We start from the raw sequence: 25,513 nt of genomic DNA, 5'->3' as shown, positions 1-25,513 counted from the left end.
GCCAGGCAGATATCTGAGAGGAGATAGTCAAGGAGGAAACAGTAGTAGCAGCAGCAGCAGCAGCAGCAGCAGCAGGGGCAAAGGCCCTGGGGACAGGGGTGGGTTGGTCTGTCCCATATTAGCATGGACACCGATGTGGCTAAAGCAGCAGGAGGGAGATGGACAAGGTCAGCAGATAACAACAGTACCCCCGTACTAGCGGTAGACAAAGTCACATTACACAATTAGACACACCCAGAAAAAGGCAGTGAAGGCAATCGACTAGGAATGTCTCAGCTTTATCAATATAGAACTATTTAAAAAAAAAAAAAAAAAGATAAATGTTCTGGGGCACCTGGGTGGCTCAGTAAGTTGGGATCTGACTTTTGGTTTCAGCTCAGGTCACGATCTCAGGTTCGTGCGGGATCGGGCCCCACATCCGGCTCAGTGCAGAATCTGTTTGAGATTCTCTCTCCCTCTCGTGTTCACTCTCTCTCCCTCTCCCCCACCCCACAAATAAATAAATAAATACATACATACATCTTAAAAAAAAAAAAGAAAAACATTCTTATAAAATTATAACTGAAAATCTGCAAATGAGGGCCAGGCTAAGAACTAAACGGTTGAGTTGAAAGGTTGCTAAGAAGAACACAGAAATGGATGTCAGAGGAAGAGGCTGTATGTCTGGCCCGGGGCCAGCAGAATGGCCCACTCCGAGCAGACTTCGCAGGGACCTGTTTGGAATGGTGGCACTAGAGAAAGGGGCAGGACAAGAAATAGTTGACAAAAATATCACCATATACAGATAACAGTGACGGCTTTCACAAAAACACCACCGAAAACAGATAAAAAGACAGGTTAAAAGTTCTCAAAATAACTTCCACTTCATATTAAGCATCATGAGCAAACCTAAGTACTGGGCCCACCCAGCAATATGGCTCGGCTGCCGGGACCATCCGAAGCCCCGTCACTGAGCTGAGTCACCGGGGTCTCATTCAGCGTCTCAACAGTAACACCATGAGAACCGATCCACGTCACAAATTTTCTAAGTGTTGTGCTTTCGACCCTGGCATGCCAAACCACGTTCTTTCTGTTACGCTTTCTATTAGCCTCTTCAGGAAAATACCTTCATCTTACTTTATCTCTTCCCTTGCACTTCCCTAAGATCATGGGCAAGGTATAACACAAACAGGCTTTTACTTCTGGCAGATTCATTTCAGTTTCAGTGGGATCAACACAATATACGCTGAAAAGTATCAAGTGATGAGCCTGTGAATTACTTAATCTTTATTTTAAATATATAAATCCTGAGAGGTATGGAATTTAGAAAGGATTCCTAGAAGATGTGTATTTCAATGAGACTTTGAAGATTAGAATCTCAGAGAATGAGTATCTTATCAACACACCCAATCTTTCTGAGAAGCGTATCCACTAACTACTTGAAAGTCAAGCTTTATTACAAGTGAATTCCTACAAATTCTGGGAGTTTACCTAAACCACTGCAGTTGATTGTTCTCTTAATAATAAAGAATCATTTCAAACTTAGTGTATAGATCTCTAAGTATCTGTCTATGCTCTTGGTAATCACTGGCTTCCAATATTAACGGGATGATTTCACAGCCTCACAAGAAATGTTTAAGTGAGTTCTGAACTGCCCTGGGTGGACACAAACGTCGCACTCCTCTTGCTGCACACCTGCTGAGGGTGCGGGGGCACGCCGACGTTAAACGTGCCAACGTGCCAAGTCTACCCTGAGACTGAGGACAGTCAGGAATGGGAGCGTCCCCACTTTTCAAGTTCATAATCCCCCTTCAGTCAGAAGCTGATCCACAACACTGCACGATGGTTATAGTAAATGAAATATTTAAATAGTAACTCGGTTTCACATGGAAACTGTTACCAAGACAAACCTTCTTGTAGGATGGAGTTCCAAGAACATTAAATCATAAGAAATTGTTTCAGCAGCTGGTTAAAGCTGAGTGTACATAATACAAGACATCTGGTTGCCTGTGCATTTTCAGTTCATTTAAAAAGTATAAACACATTAAAACACTGAAATGTTGATATATTACAACACCGTCTGCTTGCTCCTCAAGAGTGTTTAAGCGACTGGTCCATTCACCGTATTCAAGTCTTACTTACCAGCTCAAGAGATTTACTACTTCCGTTCCCCTTAACTTCACCAAGACATTTTATTAACAAAGGAGGGGAGAAGAATATCCTCACTGAGGATATATACTAAACCCCAGGCATTTAGTAATGACATAAACACAATAGAGATGGAACTATTTTAAAAATTAAGTCAAGAACACATGAAGCATCACACATACAATGACAAGTAAATAGTAGACAATCTATGTGTTTCCCTTCCCACATCTGACCACATGTAACAGAAACCTAACCACAGTGGCTGAACCAAAATAAGTGTCTATTTTTTTTGCACTTAAGAAGAAATCCAAAGATAAGCCATGTAGGGCTCGTATAATAGTTCCACAGCATCATTCAAATCCCATACTCCTGGGACCCTGTTCTTTGCATGTGGCACTCATCATCATCGTTTCAAGATGGCCCCAGCACTGCCTCTGCATCCCAGGAAGGAAGAGAAGGGCAGCAGGCCAAAAAGCTGGAGATACACACCCTGCAAGCTCACAACTTCTGCTCACACAGCACTGGCCCAAACCACGTCACAGGGCCACATTTAGTTCCCGTGGGGCCTGAGAACTAAGCGGGGCACACAATGGCCCGCAAATAATACTGGAGATGTGTCGGAAAGAAGGCAAGGAAGGACATCAGAAATTCTAGTTACCTGTGTCTGCCACACGAGCTCCACCTGCATAGGACCCTCTCCCCTGTGCCCTTCGCCACCGGGTGATTCCTCAGTGGCTTCAGCCCTGCCTTCCAGGTGCACATCAGCAGACTGACCTACCACAGGGCTTGGTGGTTCTCGTTTCTAAATCTAGATTACAATTCTGGATGCTGTACTTATGCACAACAGAGGCCGGGAGGCCGTCTTCTCACGAATACCTGGTCCTTCCTTTGTGGGCCACAGGCAAGCAGCACACATGCAATGATATCCCCATGTTCACAGCAATTCCATCATGATCAATCTTACACTCTTCTTCTTTATTCAAAAAATAATTCCTTTAGGGGTGCCTGACTGGCTTGGTCAGTAGAGCATGTGACTCTTGATCTCAGGATTATTAAATGTGAGCCCAATGTTGGCTCTTAATTAAGAGATTACTTAAAAATACAATATTTTAAAAAATAATAATAATTCCTTTAAAATATGCATTCTCCATGGGGTGATATCACTCCTAAGACAGTGAAAACTGATTCTTCAGGGGTGAAAAACTTCACAGATATTATAATGATCTGTGGCCCTCCAAAGGGCCACAGTACATAAAGAGACATTCAGTGTATCCGGGGTATTCAAATTTCACTAGTGGGGAGAGGCCATTATAAAAATGTCTGAAAAGGCTCCAGAGAGACAATTTTTTTAAAAAATTGAGAGTAACTGCTTTAAAAAGAACACTTTACAGCATACAGGAATTGCGTTCACAAACTCTTCAACATGATCAGTCACCATCTTCAATATACAAAGAAGACAAAGCAAATCCTGGCTTGGCCAGAACTTACAGGAGTGGAATATCAGTGATCAACTGCATCAAACAACAGAGCAATTCTTCCAAAAGATCTTCAGAGTCAGAACCTGATAAGACACACAAATTTTTTTTTAACAAAATATGAAATAGAATAGAGTTTTGTACAAGTTCAGTCTTCATTCCTAATGAGAATAACAACTGTTATTATCACATAAACTCGGACTCTAACGGTGACCTCTAATAAAATCCAAACCATAAGTCAGTACATACTATGATCTTCATTTAGTATAGGAATTTTGAACATTAGCTATTAATTATATAACTTTTAATGTGTCCGTCTCTTATGGTCCCTGTAGACTAGTAGTTTTTAAATCTTATTTTATACTGTGTTTTTTCCAAATGAAATCTTACACTGAAGTAAAATACATAAAACAGACAAAAAAAAAAAAATCAAGCTGCCCTAGCTGCTCTGTTTGAGTCAATAGAATGCCTGTACCTCTTCCCCCCAGTAAATATCTGATCAAACACCAGATCTCCTTGATGGCCCTCAAAGCACCTTTTCTGAACCTGTGGGGCTCCACAGATCACAGACTGAAACACAGTGAGAGGGTTTCCATCCCTTTACAAATTAAGAGCCAGAGGTAAAATGGCTTTCCCAGGTCACAGAGTAAGTGGCAAGGATAAGAGGCAAATTATCATTCCCGTAGAAATGTTTCTCTGTCCCAAACCGCTCTAAATGACGGTCTAATTTCCAAAGCCAACCAACAGCTCATGTGACTTCTGGCTTTGGACACTACTGACACCTATTCCTTCACGAAATTCTTATTCCCCTCGGTTCCTACAACACCTTGTTTCCAGTCTATATCTTTTTCTACTCATTCCCACAATCTGCCTCCTCAGAATATATCTTTCAACTATGGGCGCGTTCCCCAGAGTTCCACCATTGACTTCCTCCTCTTCCCACTCCCTGTGTCCTCCTTCACCAATCATTACTAACATGCTGGTGACTGCTACAGCGACAGTTCTCCTCTTGGTCTCTCCAGTGAACTCCTTCTTATCTTTATATCCAATTGCCTCCTGGCCATCTCCAATTAGATGCCTCACTGGTACCTCAAACTCCACGTGTTCAAAACTGAACCCATCTTTCCCAGTACTTGAAACCCACTTACTGCTTCTTTCTACTTCCTTTTGGGGACCACATCAAGAACCCAGGGCCAAAGCCCAGGATACTCACGTGTATGCTTTTTTTAACCAATCTCTGGGTCCACTCGATTGCACAGCCTACCTCTCTGATGTTTCCTCTTTTCTATACTCCTTGTCATGCTTTTGGTCATTATTTCATCATCTCGGTTCAGTTAAACCAGCTTACTAAATTAAAACTCACTCTTGAACTTCTTTCAACCTTCCTAACTAGTATTTCTACATCCAATCTTACTTCTCTCCAATCCAAACTCTAGACTGCTGTCAAACGCAGCTGACTAAACCCCCTCCTTCCCTCTCCTGGCTTACATCTTTTCAACTGTTTTAGCTGAACACTAGGTATCAAAAAAAAAAAAAAAACAACTCAAGTGCGTAAGTACAGGTCACCAGATGCTTCAAGACACAGACCCTGTACCTCGTTCTACCATGATCTGCCCCCCTTATTCACAATTTATATTCCAACAACACCCAGTGGCCTGCTGCATGCCATTTCAAGCCTCCTCAATAACATTCCCTCTGCCAAGAATGCCCTCCAACAATAAAAACCTGACTTTTTAAAAAGCCAATCTTTATTCACCTGCATCATCCTCAATCTTCCTCTCCTCCATAAAACCCAAATCTCCTGCCTCACCCTGAAAAAAAATAATCACCTACAAAATATTTTGCCTTGTTCATGTCTTTCATTGTATACATAGGTTACATTATACTATAATTTCTGTCTAGACGTGGGCAGGCAGCCATTGGACTCTAACCTTTTTTTTTTTTTTTTTTTTTTTTTTAAGAGTAGGCTTCATGCCCAGCGTGGAGCCCAGTGCGGGGCTTGAACTCACGACCCTGAGATCAAGACCTGAGTTGAGATCAAGAGTCAGACGCTTAACCCAGGAACCTCTGGACTCTGCACTTCTTGAGAATGATGACTGACAAAGAGCTTAACACATAACATATACTCAAAACGTGTTCGCCAAACCACACCCAGGGCCTAGTACCAATCTAGTGGTTATTTCCAAAGCATCAAAGGACTGGGAATTTCAAAGTTTAGCAATTCTTTTTTCTAGACCACACTATCACCTGGCATTCAGAAATTATGAAGAAATTCCTTCCTGACTTTCCATAAATGGAACTGGCACAGTAACCCTCTGAGAGGTGAGTACAGAGCTGGAAGAGAATACTGAACCATAAAAGCACCAATCAATGCTACAAAGAAAACATGGCAAGAACCAAATTCAGTAACTACATTAAATTGCACTCTAGAAGTGCCAGGCTTAGCTCAACCAGCGAGAAAAGAGAATTTGGAAGTAAGTAACACTGGTCTCGGAGGCTACACAATAAAAAGTAGACATAACTAAAATCCTTCTCACTGCCAAAGTGGTCCGACACAACCAAGTGAGTCAATAACCTGCTCCGAGTTCATCTCCTGGCGTACGATACATCCCGAATACAACCTGCTGCAGTGTCACCCCTTGGCTCATCCTACAGAGTGCAGTGACCCAGACCCAAGTAAGGACACTTAAAATCACTCCTCCATTCCCTAAAGGATATCCTGGGCCAAATCAGAGGCCATGTTAACAGCGTATCCTTGTTCAGCCAAGTGGTCAGAAGTTTTTCAATTACGGAAGGTGAGGGAACAAATGCTAAGGACCAGAGAGGGTTGGATGTTGTCCTTTCAAGGGTGCAAGCGTATCTCACCCTCAAATCTTAACACAGTGAAGAGGATTCTGTATTGTATTCCATGTGCCATCTAAACCAAGACTTCTGCCAAGATTACAGCTTAGGTCAATTAAAGAATATATTCACAGCATCATTATCAACTTAGTAATGAAATTATGATAAATACATTTCATACAAGTGAAATGTACCATTTTAAGGCCAAAACTCTAACAACAAAAGACAAGAACAGGCAATCTCCAGTTGAAATCTCTATCAACTTCTATTACTAAAACAAAAACATTGCTACAGAATACCATATTCTTGGGGCGCCTGGGTAGCTCAGTGGGTTAAAGCCTCTGCCTTCGGCTCAGGTCATGATCTCAGGGTTCTGGGATCGAGCCCCACAACGGGCTCTCTGCTTAGTGGGAATCCTGCTTCCCCCTCCCCCTCCCCCGCCTGCCTCTCTGCCTACTTGTAATCTCTGTCTGTCAAATAAATAAATAAAATCTTAAAAAAAAAAAAAGAATACCATATTCTTATTTCTGGGACTAAGCTAGAAGCAAATAATTGTGTATCAAGTGAAGAGTGACAAGATTTGACTGCTTACCAGGTCTGACATTAAGCAAGTCACTCATAGGGTGTTCTTTTCCAAGCAACATTTGTATCATTCAGCTTTCATTTGAAGCCAAGTATCTTCCTTAGCGCCAATAAAAACAAGTAAATATAAACTCACCTGCCAAAAATCATAGTAACACTCATGCATTTCTCACAGGAAAGAGAATCTGAAAAGTCCTTGAAATCTTCAGGTCAGTGACAAAGTAAACTGAAGATCTTTGAGCAAAGGACTCTGAAGAGATTCAGTATGTTTAGTGTGAAGTTTTAAACTCACAGTTTTTCTCTCTTAAATAGTTTTAAATTGCCTCTTATAGCTCCAGTCAAATACGCTCATATTTTCAATGTCAGCTTCTCGGAGATCATATTCATAGCTAACATTTACTGAGTACCCTCCTCTTGGAGAGGCACTGTGCCAAGCATTTCATTCTTCATGTCACATTAATCCTGACAATAACTCTTAAGGAGAAGGTATGATCATCACCATCATGTTACGGATAAAGAGATCAAGGCTCAGAATGGTCAGTTAACTTAAAATAAGTGGCAGAGACTGGATTTGAACCCAAATACAGACTCCAAAAAAAGGAAAAAAAAACTGAAAAAAACAAAAACCCTTACAAACTATTTTTAAAGTTGGAAAAAATCCAGTCGGTCAACCATTTCTCACTGAAGACCCCAAATACAAACCCCCAGTAAATCTGAGGGAGAGATACGAAATCGCCCGTATTCGTTTACACATCAAGGTGATCTGTTACACATTCATCAACGCATACTGGAAGTCTTTGATTTAAATACCCAATTTAGAAATAGCCTCTAACAATGAATAAATACAAACTGTTATCATATGTATTGTGTAGAACAAGGTCACTGAAATCTCCTCTATCTGGGCTTCCCCTGCTTTAAAGCCCTAAGCTTACTTCTCTCGTCCCTGTGAGTGACACCAGGGGAAGGAGCAAGTGAAAGAGCAGATGATATCCATGGTCCCTTACAACTCCCGTCATCTACACGTGAAACTGAATCGTTCAGCACCGGGTCATACATACCACACTCTCCCTAGGGAGGGAACCAGAGAAGACCAGGATGATGTTATAATCAAATACCTTCCACCAGAGTAGGAAGGGAAGGGAAGAGAGGGAGAAAAGAATAATGAAAAAAGCACTCACTCGAGGAAGAGGGAAAAAATAGCACTAATGGAAAACGAAGAAGCAGCCAGAAAAACGAAAACATATGGGTCATTTAAATCAGGTAACATGGAAATGTTAAAATACAGAGAGCTCATTGTTGCTTACTTTGCATGCAGAAAGTCAAGCTGTTGGTTTCTAAATGCTGCTCAACTGTGCCAAAAACAAGTATTAAAAACATAATCAAGAAATACCAGAGCTATATTCCAAAAACAGGTTTCCCGAGTGCCTAAAAAGTTCAGAGCAAAACTGACTTCCTTAAGATGAAAGACACATAAGCTAGAGTGTATTTACTATAAACTTATACTCAGAAAACTATGGTAGAGTCTGTAATTGGCAGTTTCAATTGTGAAACTAATATTGGAATTATTCTAAAGTATTACAAAATCATATTTAAACATCTAATGAGAAAAACTGAGTATGTGTCTATAAAATAATTGTAAACGAAGGAAAAGCAGATGGACTCACTCTTTTCTAAAATTCAAATTGATCTACATTTTAATGCATTACAATGTTTATATGACTGTGTCCCACATATTCCAATAAAATCTGTAATAATTCTGGCTGTCTGCTATTATTGTAGCCAAATGGAAATGTTTCTAATTATACTCAAGGATAATACAGTCTTCCAGGTTCTATTATAAAATATGCCTTCTTTATTTCTATGTTGAGCATAGTATAAAAACTGTTGGTAACAGAAGAGGGTAGAAAACAGTTTCATGGTACATCGGAGAAAGTATGGAAATAGATTTTAGTAAGCAACTACAAACTATACAGAATATATACATGACAGGGTACTGTAGTGCATTACACATACTTAGATTCTAGGCCAATTTAAAGTATTATCCTCTTAAATCCCAGTTTTATTATTTTTCATCCACTCTGGCCAACATGCTCTCACTGTGGGTCGGCAAGGAAGGGATCCTGCCAGTCTTATTCAGGCCTGGGCCTAGGATTCAAAGGATCTGCTTCTTGGCCAGCTTCTTGACTGATTTTTATTTCTTGTTGAGTTTCTTCAGCATCCCAATGTCCACGTGGGAAATATCCACAGTCCCGGCCTCATCAAGTGCTGTTGATCCCCCAAAACACATACACAGAGAACTTGGAACTGGGAGTGGACTTAAGCCTGACAGTGCTGAGAGGCATCTGTCCTCCTTAGGGTCACTGTTCTTCAAGGGGATCTGCAGCTCCACCATCTCCCAAAACTTCTGGCACTCGCACTGGACCTGTGCAGGACTTCCGGCACCAATCCATGCAGAGTGATGGAAGCTTTGCTGCTCACGGGGCCATGCACCACGATAACTGAAAAAGAGGTCCAGGATTTTTGAACCCTTAGGATTTTTCTGCTGTTGTTAAGTAAACTTTACATGCAATGTGGGGCTTGAACTCATGACTCTGACATCAAGAGTTGCACGCTCCATCGATTGAGCGAGCCACCGGCTGAGTTCCCTATTTTAGATATTAGCCCCTTATCAGATACATGATTTGGAAGTAACATCTCCCATTCAACAGGCTGTTTTTTCATTTTCTTGATGGTTTCCTTTGCTGGCAGAAGCTTTTTAGTTTGATGTAGTCCCATTTGTTTATTTTTGCTTTTGCTGTCAGATTCGAAAAATCTTCTCCAAGACCTATAGCAGGGGGCTTACACCTAGGTTTTCTTCTATTAGTTCTAAGGTTTCAGGTCCTACATTCAAGTCTTCAGTCCACTTTGTATGAATTTTTGTGTATAGTGCAAGACAGGGCTCCAGTTTCCTTCTTTTGCATGTGGCTCTCCGATTTTCCCATCGCTATTACTGAAGAGACTGCCCTTCTCCACTGTATACATACTTGGCACCTTTGTTATAGACTAATTGGCCACATATGCATGGGTTTACTTTTGGGCTCCTTGTTCTGGTCCATTGATCTGTATTGCTTTAATGCCAATACCACACTGTTTCAATTACTACAGCTTTGTGATATAGTCTGAAATCGGAAAGCAAGCCTATTGATAAAGTTTAACGATTTTGTTCCACTGATAACAGAAAAGAAAGGGAGAGAAAAGAGAGGAATATCAAAAACACTATCACTTATTTTAAGGTGAAAAACAATTCAGGAGGTCCTAGAAGCACTTTAAGTTTTCTGCAAAGACAGATGACAAATCTTATATGCAAAATATTTCAAAAGAATAAATCCATGCTTTCGTGAGTCCTTTCTAGCAAATGGTTTCTTTCTTTTTTTTTTCATTACTCAACTAATGAAATTAAAATCTTTGAGTTTTATACTAAGACAAAAATAAAACAGAAACAACTCATCTACCAAGTTCAGGTTTACCTCTTGAGCTACAGCTTGCCCCAGGCCCTAAGGATTGGTCCAAGCAAAAATAAGAGAAGAGTAAAACGCAGCTGCCTTGAGAGCCAAGCACTTTGGCCATCTGAAAGAATTCAAAACTAGTTTCAAAAGTTTCACCTCTAGCACATTTAGTTAAATGAATACATCATGGGTTTTGAATATACTTCCAGAAAGTCTCAAAAAGGTTTGCAGTCAGGGACGACACCTGGGTGGCTCAGTCGGTTAAGTGTCTGCCTCTGGCTGAGATCATGATCCCAGGGTCCTGGGACTGAGTCCCATAACAAGCCCCTTGCTCAGCAGGGAGCCTGCTTCTCCCTCTGCCTGCTGCTCCCTTGTGTTCTCTCTTTCCCTCTCTCTCTGACAATAAAAATCTTTCAAAGAAAATTAATAAAATAAAAACGTAAAAATGTCTTCGGCCAGAGGAGAATGAAAAGGAAAGTAGTTGGGACGCTTGGGTGGCTCAGTCGGTTAAGCACCTGTCTTCAGCTCAGGTCATGATCCCAGGATTCTGGGATTGAGTCCCACGTCAGGCTCCTTGCTCAACAGGAAATCTGCTTCTTTCTCTGCCTGGCACTCCCCCTGCTTGTGCTAGTTCTCTCTCTCTCTCCCCCTCCCTGGCAAATAAACAAAATCTTAAAAAAAAAGAAAGGAAGGAAGGAAAAGAAAGTAGTTATATTAGAGAAGTATGATTATGGATTTTTTTAAATTTCCATAAATATTCTATCTTCTACCACTTTTTCTCATTTTGATCTCTCAGAAGTTGGAAGTTGTTTCCAATTGTTCAGGATCCTTGATTCTCCATTTATTTGCCAGAAGGAGGCCAATGCTGATGGAAGCTCCGTGTGCACAGGCACCGCCTGCCAAGTGGTGGCTCACACTGGAGGGTTTGGAGCTGTATCACGGAGGGACACCCAAACATCAGCATCTCTACATCTTTTTCCTGGGTTTGGTTCATTTTCTCCAGAAGTGTATGCATTAGCCTTCTGGAGGGAAGGGGATGTAGTGGGTACAACCCCAGTGCCTGCATTTAGAAGCCATGTCAAGATGCCTCACTCCTCCATTTGTAGCCTTTGCTCTTAGCCCTGTTCTCAGTAGACCATCCCTCCACGGCACCCCAGAGCTCCCACAGGAAGGTCCTCTTGGTTCAGCCCCTCGGAGAAGACATTCTAGTATTAACCAGGGAGGTGGTGGTCTCCTGACTGCATGTGGTGCTGGAGAAGAGGTGAGCGTCCAGCTGCTCCTTCAATCACTCCTCCAAGGTGTCTGCCTTCAGAGACACCTGGTACTTCCAACTCCTAAGCCTTTCCAGGGTTTTATGACAAGAACTGGCTGTTTCTTGGAGTTCTCCGACCCTAAAGGCATTTAACCTTCAGCTTTCACTGATCAGTAGAGTTCATCATTACTCAACTTTCCAACTTGAAAAATGTTACTAACATTGTGTTCCCCTTTCCTGCTCTTTAAACTAATAATAAATTCATGACTTTTTAAAAGTCCCTTCACTGATATCTTATCGGGGTTTCAGAATAAAGCAAAGATAAGCATGTGGGTTCAATCCACTATGCTTGAGAGCAATTCCTACAAAATAAAATTTTTAAAAATACATCTATATTAAACTATTTTATGCCGAGGAAATGTGGTTAAGCAAGCATTTTACCTGGACTCAACAAGTCTCCAGTCCCTTCTCTACTCTCCACAGAGCCGCGCTAACTAGCTGCCATGTGCGTCAGTTCCTGGCAGGTGACCGGGTCCTCCATCCCCCCACTGCCCACCCGCAGCGCTGCTGGCACAGGTGGCATGCTCCAGCAGCACAAACCCGCACTCCCGCTCTGTGCTCTTGATCCTAGTGCCCCCTACATCCCTGGGCTTTCCAGCCAGCTCTCTCCCCCTCTGTGTGTGTGTGTGTGTGTGTGTGTGCGCACGCTTCTATCTTCAGTCTCAATCTCCAAAGACTTCTATCCCTCATCTAAAAAAGATGTAAAAATATTTGTAAAGAAACTGTAATTGCCTTCCACTGGCGACAATATTAGTAGAGCAGTTACTCCAAAGAGGCCTCCTGTACAAAACAACTAGTTCTTGGCTAAAATACACTTTTTAGTGCACTGATGGGCTTCCAGAAAGTAGAGGAAATCTCCAGGGACCCTTGCACCATAACCAAAAAGAACAACCACAGGCGAGCAGACTGTGGCTTGAATCCACAGTAAAATGCTGAGCAGTAAACAACCTGGAGGGTAGGGTGACCCAGACGATGAAGGCCAATCCCAAGCTGCCAATACAAAGGCGTGCTGCCAGCTTGCTACTGGGGAGCTGAACCCCAAGTGGTCGCATTAAGCCAAGAACCTCTGAAGGAGGTTAAGTGGCCTCAGGGGATGCAGTCTAGATCCCTCTAGAAGCAAATGCAAATCCCTCCTTTATTTGGGGCCTCAGATTAAGATGAACAAACAAAAGCTCATAATCAACATCATCAAACACATAAAGAAACAAACCACCATAGTGTGTGTGGAAACAAATTACAAATTCATATCCCCCCCCAAAAAAAAATCATATCCCTAAGGACTTAAAATATTGGATTTATGAGATACAAAACCTATCAGTTACTACCCTGGGGTAATGGGGGATGATCCCAAGACAGAAGGCCATACTCACATTGAAGGCAAAAGGAAAACAGACAAAATTTTATAGTACTTCATAGTTTTGCCCAGAGCTAGTTTTGTCCTCTTTGACTATGCTCAAAGGCATGCACCAGTGGACAGAGTTATATTTACAAACTGATACAAATTCCCTCTAGCAAACACTCTGCCACCACGCATACAGAGCCTGTGGGGAAACGTTCACACAGGACAGTCTCACAAATTTCTATTACAAATGGGGAGCTTACAAAGAGTCACATGACCCTCATGTGCCGGCAACATCCACTTCATCACAGCAGAATTACAGTGAATGGAACCAAAAAAAGGCCTCAAATTCCTCAACTGACTTTGCTCAGCTGTTTGTAGGTGGTCCTCCGCTTCTGTCAATTCAACTTCTGAGCAACCCGTACTACTGTCTAGTCTCTCAACCCTTGCGCAGTCTCCCACGCGGTCTCCTGCACATCTGATTTCAAGATTCACATTCTACATGATAAACGGCTGTTTTTAGGTACTGCATAGTGAGCTGTTTTTTTTTTTTAACCATTTAACAGTATCTGTGTAGTCATTTGATTTTATTGCTTCTGTAAATTATAAAAAGACGTTAAAAGAAAATGTAAAAAGGACTTAACACCAGTGATAAGTAGATATCTCAAACTAACAACATGTATGACTAAAACGAAAATAATTACACATGCCAAAGATGGGAAGTCTTTAACCTCAAAAAGATATTCACTGGACTTAAAACTGGTGGATCAACAGCAGTCTCAACTGTAAAGGAAAAGAATAAAACAAAACAATGTATATAAAATCCTGAAGTGCTAACTCCATATAAAAAAAGAGGACAATCTGTCAGTGCACAGACAAAATTACCAGTATCAGACCTCACAGATGGCTCTTTTGGTGAGATAAACAACTTGATAATGTGCCCCATGGCTGAAAAGTGTCATTTTTACACTGCCCTCACTTGAGGTTATGTAGGATGTACAACAAAACCATGTTTCCCGGGATGCCTGGGTGGCTCAAGCATCTGCCTTCAGTTCAGGTCATGATCCTAGAGTCTGAGGATCAAGCCCTACATCCAGCTCCCTGCTTAGCGGGGAGTCTGCTTCTCCCTCTGCCACTCCCCCATTAGTGTGTGTGTGTGTATGTGTGTGTGTGCGTGCGCATGCGTGTGTGCTCTCTAATAAATAAAATCATAAAAAACAAACACACACCATGCTTCTCAAACTGGGATATGAGTGGAAAGCATGGGTTCAAAGAGGGTCCTTCTGGGCTTCAAAATAAATACAATATATCTCTGAAGTGCTTCAACTTAATGGTATGTATGACAAATAATTTTATATTAACACAATGTTATTGTATTTATTTTAAAGTACAAAGGAAGTATAACTGTTTTGACATAAAGCAGAACAAAGTGCTGGGTTTGCAGGTTCTTGGTTGGCTCAGCTCTCAGGCGCCATGAGGTAAACATGGACTCCGTTCTTGCTGTTAGACCTTCTGTGGAAAGGTCTGCAACTCCCCAAGCCGGACCGCTCTTGGCACTTTCAGCACCACAAAAACAAAGCCTAGCCTTACAAAAATTAACACATGCAAGACACAATTCTGATTAAAAGCTCTGTTTAAACATCAGTATATGCTTAACAAATACAGATTCTCACAATAGTAAATGGAACACATTTATTTCTTAAAACTCAAAAATCAACATATAAAGCTGTAGGTAGGCAAAAAGCCTAAAGAGAGCAGAGATGTGTTTTGAAAAATGAACCCAGGGATCTCAGGAGCAACACTGCCTTTACCCTCAGAGACAAGTTAGCGTGAAGGTGGGATGCAAAATACGATATTCCCCATATTTCATGTAAGAATCCCATTCTGCCCTTCTACTCCTTGGTTATAAGTTTTAATGCTAAGAAATGAAACACCATCTGGAAAACTACAGACCTTCCTAACTACTGGCAAAAAAAACCCCATAACACAATCCCAGCAATATCATGAGAGAATGGTAGCCTCTCCCCATGTCTTCAGAAAAAGACCACACATTTCAGCATCGTAAAATTGTCCTTAAACGTTATATCTGATCAAGTAGTCCCAAAGACCCAGACACTATTCTGTCCTATGAAAGTCATCTTTAACATTTACAAAATCTGCGATTCTGATTGGCTGTCTTCCTTAATGCATCACCCTGGTAATAAAACCAAAGTTGACATCTTTGTTTTCTGAAAGGTATACTTGTGGTTTTTAACTTTATTTTCCATATTCATGGAAGTCCAAAGCAAATAAAAGTTTCAATCCTACTTGCTTTCTTATATAAAAAAAAGGGAAAAAAAAGAAAGAATTTCTGAGTCTTGGCTTACTATAATAAATATAGGAGGAAAAAAGAGTGAGAGGGCCAGGTCATTTAGAAATGAAAATTATAAAAAGAAAAATAGAATTTTCAAAATTCTACTTTTATTCCTCAAATTCTATCCTTCCCTGTCACACACGCTATCCCTAGAACATCTTCAAAGGCAATACTTACTGTAACTGCCGGGAGATTTTTCTTCGTAAGTAAAATGAAGTTGCAGTTCCTCCTCTGACATCTCACAGATGAACACTTTCAGCAAACAGCAAATAATAAACAAAGCATTGTGTGTCTGCCAAATGAAGAGGTGGCTGCAAAGGAAAAATGAAAATCACACAGGAATCCATACTGAATCAAGAGCATGAGCGCTACCTAGTTCATTTCTCACGCATTTTGCCCCTTCTGCTTGTAATATAAAGACAGTAACTCTATCTCTTCATGGTTCATGATTTATTACACTGTTCCAGTCTCCTTCATGTTTCATTCTCTGTATTTTAGTGAGTCAACCTAATAAAAATATTTTCCTTAGGCATGACTGCCCATTGTTCTGAACTTCATACTTGTCCCACACACAGGCAGTTCAAGGAAAAGTGAAAAAAAAATTTTAAGTATAATAACAGGAAGAGAATATATGCAAGCACCCAACCAAAATTTTAAGTAGGGCACTGTTAGCAGCCCATACAATACTTGCTACTTGTATTAGTAACCATGAACTCGAGAGAAATTTTAATTTTTAATTTTTTATAAATTTAATTTGCTTGGAAGCAGGGCAATGAACCATTTCTTAAGAGTCTGCCATCCAAAATGGTTTTAAAAAATGGTTGAGTGCATAGATTAACCTTCCAATGTATCAAATATAAAATTATAATACCTATGTTAGCTATAGTGGAATTAAAATAATATTATAATGTCTAATCTGAGCCTTTTTTCATCTACTAGAAAAGACAGAAAGGAAATAATGTGGAATGAAATAATCCTCAAACTTAGTCATTATTTAAACTAAATATGAGCAGTGATGATAATGGAGAGGAACTACCTTTTTAAGTAATAATTACATCACTATTAACCTTAAGCAATGTATTTCTGAAGACTGTCTAAAATACTGAAATCAAACAGATTCCAGAATTCACAATCCCACCACAATGATTTGGACAGTAAATTATAACCTCTCTTTTACTTTTTAATAATGAGAATTCCTTTACAGCTTTCAAAAGACTATAATCTATTTCTACCAAAAAAAAAAAAACCCTCATATTTCTAAATATAAAGAGAACATGATTTAATCAGTCAGCTTACTTCTGACATTCTGCTGAAAGTTTTAGTTCTTTGGTTCTAGAAAGGAAGACCTTAATTAGCGCACCAAGGTTTCCTGTTCGAGGGTTGTTTACAACTGCAAGAGAAGATAAGGTTTTAGAAAGTTAAAATTAACTGAAATCAAAGTGAACATATTACAGCATTTATAAAACCAAGTTGTCAAACTGAAGTTGCTCCACAGACAAACCTTACTGTACTTTCAATCTAATTAGGAAAAATAAACAATGAGAGAAATTGCTACTTGGTCTTAATTCTGAACCAAAAATGATCTGTAAACTGAAAATGACAGACACAGTATGAGAAAATAGCCAATTCATCTCAGAATTCAAAATAATAGTTGATATATAGTCAATTTATACATATACACATTTTTCTCTTTAGAAATGCAAATGTTAGGGACCTCTGGGTGGCTCAGTCATTAAGCATTTGACTCTTGATCTCAACTCGTGTCTTATTCAAAGGGTCATGAGTTCAAGCCCCATGCTGGGCTCCAAGGGCGTGGGGGGAGGAAAAGAAAAAGAAAAAGAAAAAGAAAAGAAAGGAGAGGAAAGGAAAGTAAAAGAAAGAAAGCAAGCAAATGTTAAAAAAACAAAAAACAAAAAATGATCCCCAGTATATAGAATACAATAAACTAGAATGGTAAAACTCTTTTCAGATAATCATAAATCATTCTAACAAAAAATAAACAGAAACATAAAGCAATATGGCCAGGAAGAAGTTATTTGATCAGAAAAAATTTTGAAGAATTTGTTTTAAAAAACTTTTAAGTTTAAAGGTGAGCATTTCGGCAAATACAGCCAAAGAATCAAGCAGATACTGTCATGAGAATCAGAAGATCTGATCTCTAGATCCAAGTCTATAATTAATGGAATATTAAAACTCAAGTTACTTTTCTTCTCCAACCTCACTTTTCTCATCAAAAGAAACAACAGGTAACAAACAGACACTGACTAATATACACTAAGCGCTTTACACACATCAACTCATTTAATCCTTAAAACCAACTATGGGATACAGATGGCCCTTCTTTTCACTACATCTGTATCTTCGGGGTAAATACCCAGTAGTGCAATTGCAGGGTCATAGGGAAGAAGCCCTATTTTTAATTTCTTGAGGAATCTCCACACTGTTCTCCAAAGTGGCTGCACCAACTTGCATTCCCACCAACAGTGTAAGAGGATTCCCCTTTCTCCACATCCTCTCCAACACATGTTGTTTCCTGTCTTGCTAATTTTGGCCATTCTAATTGGGTAAGATGGTATCTCAATGTGGTTTTAATTTGAATCTCCCTGATGGCTAGTGATGATGAACATTTTTTCATGTGTCTGATAGCCATTTGTACGTTGAAAGAACCAAGATGCCCTTCAACGGACGAATGGATAAGGAAGATATGGTCCATATATACAATGGTGTATTATGCCTCCATCAGAAAGGATGAATACCCAACTTTTGTAGCAACATGGACAGGACTGGAAGAGATTATGCTGAGTGAGATAAGTCAAGCAGAGAGAGTCAATTATCATATGGTTTCACTTATTTGTGGAGCATAACAAATAGCATGGAGGACAAGGGGAGTTAGAGAGGAGAAGGGAGTTGAGGGAAATTGGAAGGGGAGGTGAACCATGAGAGACTATGGACTCTGAAAAACAATCTGAGGGTTTTGAAGGGGCGGGGGGTGGCAGGTTGGGGGAACCAGGTGGTGGGTATTGGAGAGGGCACGGATTGCATGGAGCACTGGGTGTGGTGCAAAAACAATGAATACTGTTATGCTGTTAAATAAATTTTAAAAATTTTAAAAAAATTGAAAACAAAGGAAAAAAAAAACAACTATGGGAGAAAAGCACCAATATCACCTCCATTTCACAGATCCTCGTGTCTCTGTTGTTACTGCTCAAGGATACATCCTTATCTATTGGTTCCAATCCTTGGCTCTAAAATGCTGTGCTATACCAATCCCGATCATCAAAAAATTAGATTTAATGAAAATATAAAGTTCTATCAGTCTGCACAGTGTTTTATGTATCAATGGGACTGGACCACAGCACACCCAACATATCTGGTTAAACATTATTTCTGGATGTGTATGTGAAGGTGTTCCTGCACTTTAATTTTCAACTGAGCAAAGCAAACTGGCCTCTCCAAAGTGGGCAGGCATCCTCCAGCACATTAAAGGCCTGAACAGAACAAAAGTCAGAGGAAGGCTCAATTCTCTCTCTCTGCCTCACTGTGGAACTAATACATTCATCTTCTGCCCTTGCACAGGGACTTAAACACTGGCCCTTAGGGTTCTCAGGTCTTTGGATTTGAACTGGAATTTACACCATTAGCCATCACAGAAGGACAAAGGTTAAGAACCCATCAGAGTTAGATGGTATTATGCTAAGCGAAATCAGCCAGAGAAAGACAAGTACCCTATGATTTCGCTCATATGTGGAATTTGAGTAACAAAACAAACAAGGAAAGGAAAAAAAGAGAGAGAGAGGCAAACCAAGAAACTTAACTCTAGAGAACAAACTGATGGTTGCCAGAGGGGAGGGGGTGGGAAGATGGCTGAAGCAGGTGATGGGGAGGTTAGGGAGGGCCTTTGTTGTGATGAGCACCAGGTGCTGGATGGCAGTGTTGATCACTGTCTTGCACACGCGAAACTAATATTACACTGTCTGTTAACTCACCGGAACCTAAATAAAAACTTAAAGAAAAATCTCTTTGGAAGGGAGAGACTGTTTAGTCAGGACTTTTAATTTTACTGAAGAAAAAGAGGGCGCCTGGGTGGCTCAGTTGTTTAAGTGTCTGCCTTCAGCTCAGGTCATGGGATCAAGTCCTATACAGGGCTCCCTGATCAGCAGAAAGTCAGCTTCTCCCTCTCCCTCTAACCCCCGCCCCCGGCTTGTGTGTGCTCTCTCCAGCACACTCTTTCTCTAATAAATAAATAAAATCTTTAAAAGGAAAAAAAAAGAGACCCAGAAAGTTTAAGTATTGGGCCCAAAGTCAACAATGTTAGTGACAAATGCCCAGTCCTCTTGCTTTACGAATGGTATTCAAACAACGAAGATTCCAGACTTCTGAATATTTGTTTTTCTTCTGAAATATATTTTTAACTGCTTCAAAGAATGGAAATGCAAACACTCAAACACACTGGCCTATGCTGCCAGAAAAATTCATTTTCACGTAGACCTGAGGTCTATGCTTTTGCTGCCATCTCTATGCATATATTTGAACTTCTTGAAAATGTGTCAAAGATTTGGAAAGATGTACCAAGCTTCAAATACATTTTAAATATTTTAAAATCCAGGTATGTATACTTTAAAAAATCGTGCATGGGAATAAGTACACCATGACAGCATACCTGCTTTGTGCTCAGTAACTGTCAAGTTGACTCGGGTCGGCCTACTGGGTAAGTGTTCTTGTCACAGCTTGAGTCAATGCAAGTTACTCATTGTCATGAAACAGGAGCACCTTGCTATTGGATATGTGGTTCACAGAGCAGTGGCAAGAGCATTATCTGGGACCCCACTTGCCGTGCAGAAGCCCAGGTCCATCTCCCTGCACCTACTGAAGTTAACAGTGCTTCCCAAAGTCTAATGCGCCTTTAAATCACAAGGTAGTCATTAAAGTTTAAATTCTGGTCTTGCGTGCGTCAAATGGGACCGGAGATTCTGCTCCAGTCTCTCCCAGGTGATGCCCCTTATTGCGGGATGGAGAACCCCGCTGGGAGCAGCAAGTGCAGCATGTGCCGGCAGTCGGGCAGGCTCTGTTCAACTTTTACCATCAAGAATAGATATGTAATTAGATATTAAATCTAGTCCGTTTCACTTTGAGACAAAAATTTCCTACTTCTCTTTCAAGCTTTGGGGTTTAATGAGAGAATACCCTGAGATATCAAGATAAACTGTTTAAGATAGTTCATGTTCACCAGTGCGTCTCTGTGTGAATCAATATTATTGAGCTATTGTAAATAAAAATACTGAAACAAAGAGCTGGGGATGCTAGGACTACAAGCATAGTTCAGACCCCCAACTTCACAATCTTGTGTTCACTCAATAGCTCCTTTATTACTGAATGACTCTCTAAGTAATTGTTTGAATTTATAAGTGGTTATCTATTTAAAAGCAAAACAAAACAAAGCAAAATAACCCGTGTTGTTGGAAAGAGCAACCAGCTATTGGACCTATGTAACTGAAGCTTTATACACCTTCTGCATTTCTTCACTCAGCACGTGTTTACTGAACTACTTATGTGGACCCAGCACTGTTTAGGGACTAAGAAGATACTTAGAACACCAGGTCTTGATGGAGCTGACACTCTAACACAACTAAGTTTTCACAGTACTCTTAGACAAGATGTAAAAGGGAAAGTCAACTAATAAGACAAAGTATGCTCCCTGATGTTTAAACACCACCACCCAATGGCAGACTCGCTACTCTAAAACACCTTCACGGAATTTAACAGAATCAAAGTTAATTGGCAAAAATCAAATGTTACGGGGCACCCCGTGGCTCAGTTGGCTGAGCACACAAATCTTGATTTCAGCTCAGATCATGATCCCACGCAGGCTCTGGCTTCAACAGGGTGTCTGCTTGGGATTCTCTCCCCTCACCCTCTGCCTCTCCTACCCTGGCACATTCTCTCTTTCTCTCTCTCTAAAATAAACAAATAAATCTTAAAAAAAAGAAAAAATCAAATGTTATGTTGAGGTTGAATAAGCTTCAGAAGCCACAGCAGGAACGAGATAGCTAATATGAAGACAGAAAAGCATAATGGAACTAGACTACAGAGTCTCACTAGGTTCGAATCCCAACTCCATCACTGACTCACTATGACACCTAGCAACTTACTTCACCTCCTTACACCTCAACTGTGTCCTCAACTGTAAAATGAAGATAACAATGGTACTTAAATTAAAAACTAACTTATTTGGTCCACAACAGCCAATGGAAAGAGCCTAGGTGTCCATGACAGATGAATGGATAAAGAAGATTTGGTATACACACACACACACACACACACACACACACACACACACACACACAAAGGAATACTATGCAGCCATCAAAAAAAAACCAAAATCTTGCCATTCGCAATGATGTGGATGGGACTAGAGGGTATTATGCTAAGTGAAATTGGTCAATCAGAGAAAGACATTTATCATATGATCTCTTGGATATGAGGAATTTGAGAGGCAGGGCAGGGGGTTGTGGGGGGCAAGGAGGGAAAAAATGAAACAAGATGAGACCAGGGAGGGAGACAAACCTAAGAGAATCTTAATCTCAGGAAACAAACTGAGAGTTGCTGGGGATGGGTGGGGGGATAGGGAGAGGGTGATTGGGTTATGGACATTGGGGAGGTTATGTGCTATAGTGAGTGCTGTGAATTGTGTAAGACTGATGATTCACAGACTTGTACCCCTGAAGCAAATAATACATTATATGTTAGTAATAAATAAATAAACAAATAAATAAATAAAATGGTTAATTTTATGTTGAGTTTCACTTCAATAAAAGATTTTTTTTTTAAGATTTTATTTATTTATTTGACAGACAGCCAAGTAGGCAGAGAGGCAGTCAGAGAGAGAGGAGGAAGCAGGCTCCCTGCTGAGCAGAGAGCCCGATGTGGGGGTCGATCCCAGGACCCTGGGATCATGACCTGAGCCGAAGGCAGAGGTAACCCACTGAGCCACCCAGGTGCCCCAAAGATTTTTTTAATTAAAAAAAAAACTAACTCATTTGACACTAGAAGTTGTAGCAATCTGTTAACTTAAGCAGCTTTTGTGTAAAGAAGGGACTTCCCTATCTCTATAGGAATTCAAGCAAAGTCTGAATAACACTAAGATAAGGGTATTATAAAGAGAATTTCCATTTGGGTGAGAGATTGGACTTGCTCCCAGCCCCTGAAAGAACCTTTCCCAATTTTTCACTATAATACCCCTGTGTCCCCAAATCCAATACCAAAGATACAGAAAATAGAGAGAACAGAGAAAAGTTAACAATCCATGGGGATGCAATCAACGAAATTTACACTGAGGAAACTCTACTACCTACTTTCTTCCATAAATAGGAGAAAAAGAAGACAAAGACAATTGCCAGAGGAAACTAGTTATGGAAAGAACTGTAAAGACACACCAATAATAACCATTAATAACATACAGATTCTATATGGTTTCTGATTCACAAAAACTAAGACAACTAGAAATTTGAACACTCAGTGGCTATTTGACAACGCTAAAAACGGTTTCCTAGTAAGATAATAGCATTGGTCTCCTTTAAAAAAAATTCTTATGAGACATTTACAAATGAAATGATGTGACTCCTGAGGTTTCTATCTAATATGTGAGAACACACCACTTTCTGTTGTTTTGTATATCCTTTTCAGTTGTCAGCTTTTCTGTACATATTTCATATTTTCAAGTATGGGTAGAATGTAACGGTGAGAGATACAGATGAGGCCTGCCCATGAGGTCAAAATGAGTGAAGCTGAAAGATGAGCTTTATGGCCGTTTACTGGGTTATTTGGCCCTCATTTCTAGAAGTGTGAAACTTTTAAAAAATCAAACACCCATGAAAACATACAAACAGATACAAATTCACAGAAATGCTAAATCCAAATAGTCCTTCTCCCCACCAAAACAGAGAATACTTTCACTAATGACAGAGTTTATAGAAATGATCTAAGTATTTACTTGGTAATCAATGGACGGTTCGCAAGGCTAACAGCTTCAAAGTACCCCCGAAGACAAAATCTCCCCCGACTGTCTTCTCCAACCAGAAAACTCCCACCAAGTCACTTTCGACACCAGCTCTGAGGCTACAACCCCCAGAAAACAACTGAGAAGAAATAAACACCCCGGACACAGAACAACATATGCTGGAAGGCACAAGGAGAAAGACTGTTGATCCAGATGTTCAATCCAGGAATTTTGTAATTCCCTCACACTCCAAAGCCAAGGAGTAAGGGTACAGGACAGTCCCGTTTAAAGCAAGCAAAATCTACACAAAATAAAACCTTCTTGGCTTCTAGAAATTAGGTTAGAAAACAGAATCAGCCCACCTTCAGGCTAAAATTAACAGCAGATTCAACAGGCGCCTACAGGATCCACATGAGGGACAAGGTTAGGAGCACACTCTCTCCGACAGCAAACAACGTGCCGACATGGGTGCTCCCTGGCCTTCACCCTGCTTTATTTTTCTGAGGAGACGTATTACATGAGAGTAGGTGTATTTATTTATGATCTGACTCCCCTACTCAGACAGACCCATGAGGTTAGGAATCCAAGTCGGTCTTCTTTGCCAGAATATAGACTACATTATGGAATACAAAGCACAGGGTATAGGAAAGAGCCTAAAATATAGCAGGAACTCAATAAATATTTGCTGGTTTAAGGAATAAGAAAAAATAGTAACAGTAACACTCAGGTAAGGAATAAGTTATACTAGAATTTCATCCAAAGAGCTGAATCAAAACTATCAAACAGTGTGGCTCCTGGCTGGCTCAGTCAGTAGAGCATATGACCCCTGGGGTCCTGAATTCAAGCCCCACACTGGAATGGAGCTACTTTAAAAAAATAAAGGACTGGGGCACCTGGGTGGCTCAGTTGGTTAAGTGTCTGCCTTCGGCTCAAGTCATGATCCCGGAGTCCTGGGATCTAGACCAGCACTGGGCTCCCTGCTCAGCGGAGAGCCTAATTTTCCCTCTGCCCCACACCCTGTGCATGCTCTTTCTTGCTCTTTCTCACTCTCTCAAATAGCTAGACAGATAAATAGGTAGATAAATACATAAATAAAAATATTTTTTTAACTGTCAAATGAATTTAGTAACAAGCATCATCAGTGGAAGATGAGAAAGTCATCTATTTGAAACAACAACAACAACAACAACAACAAAAACAGAAAGCCACTGGGAAAAATGAGTATAATGAAAAGAGAGCAGTCTAAAACAAATAATGATTAAAACAAAGAATGATTAAAAACCAAAAACTGAAGTAACTAAAAGATGTACTAGAATCTTGACAGAACTGTTATGTATAAAGCATGGATTGACTCAAAGACATAAAAGAGTAAATTCAAGAAGCAAAAGATGACAAAGAAAAAAGAAGATATGGAAAGCAAAGAACGGACATCGAACCTGAATGTTAACAGGTGATCCTACATTGGAGGAGAAGAAACTCAAACACAAGTAAAATCAAAGCCATAACTATAGAGAACTTCAGAACTAAAAAAGATCTTAATAAACCAATAAAAAAAACTTCATCAAATTACAAGCAAAATAATAAAGAAAAAAGTATAATGAGGAACACTTAATTGTAACAGTTAAAAGAAAAAGTCTAATGAACAAAGAAGAAGAAAAAAATAAGGGTCCTCTCAGGTAACCACCTTCTTACATCATATACAAAAATAAATTTGAAATGGATTAATGACCTACAAGTGTGACGTGAAACCAGAAAACTCCTAGAAGAACACACAGGCAGTAAATTTGGAGTTCAGTCGTGGCAATATTTTTTTGGATCTATCACCTTAGGCAAGGGCAACAATGCAAAAAATAAACAAGTGGGACCAAATAAAACTAAAAAGCTTCTGCACAGCAAAGGAGACCGTGAACAAAATGAAAAGGCAACCTAATGAATGGCAGAAGATATTTGCAAATCATATATCCAATAAGAAGTTACTATTCAAGGGGTGCCTCGCTGGCTCC

The 25,513-nt window shown here is 40.1% G+C and overlaps 1 protein-coding gene across 2 annotated transcripts in view; it reads right to left on the bottom strand.

Moving 5' to 3' along the window:
- The window catches only part of DYM (dymeclin), a 338,342-nt gene that overhangs the window by 254,456 nt on the left and 58,373 nt on the right, over positions 1-25,513 (bottom strand). For both annotated transcript variants that reach the window (XM_032882545.1, XM_032882546.1), the window contains exons 4-6: positions 16,811-16,904; positions 15,692-15,825; positions 3,616-3,688 (exon numbers count right to left, since the gene is read on the bottom strand). In XM_032882545.1, coding sequence (XP_032738436.1) covers positions 3,616-3,688; positions 15,692-15,825; positions 16,811-16,904 — 301 coding nt within the window. The remainder of the gene's footprint in view (positions 1-3,615; positions 3,689-15,691; positions 15,826-16,810; positions 16,905-25,513) is intronic.

The sequence above is a fragment of the Lontra canadensis genome, unplaced genomic scaffold, assembly GCF_010015895.1.
Source record: "Lontra canadensis isolate GAN:19392208 unplaced genomic scaffold, GSC_riverotter_1.0 scaffold82, whole genome shotgun sequence".
Lineage (NCBI taxonomy): Eukaryota > Metazoa > Chordata > Mammalia > Carnivora > Mustelidae > Lontra > Lontra canadensis.
Note: the sequence above shows the minus strand (reverse complement) of the source record. Positions and strands in the feature narration are given on the sequence as shown.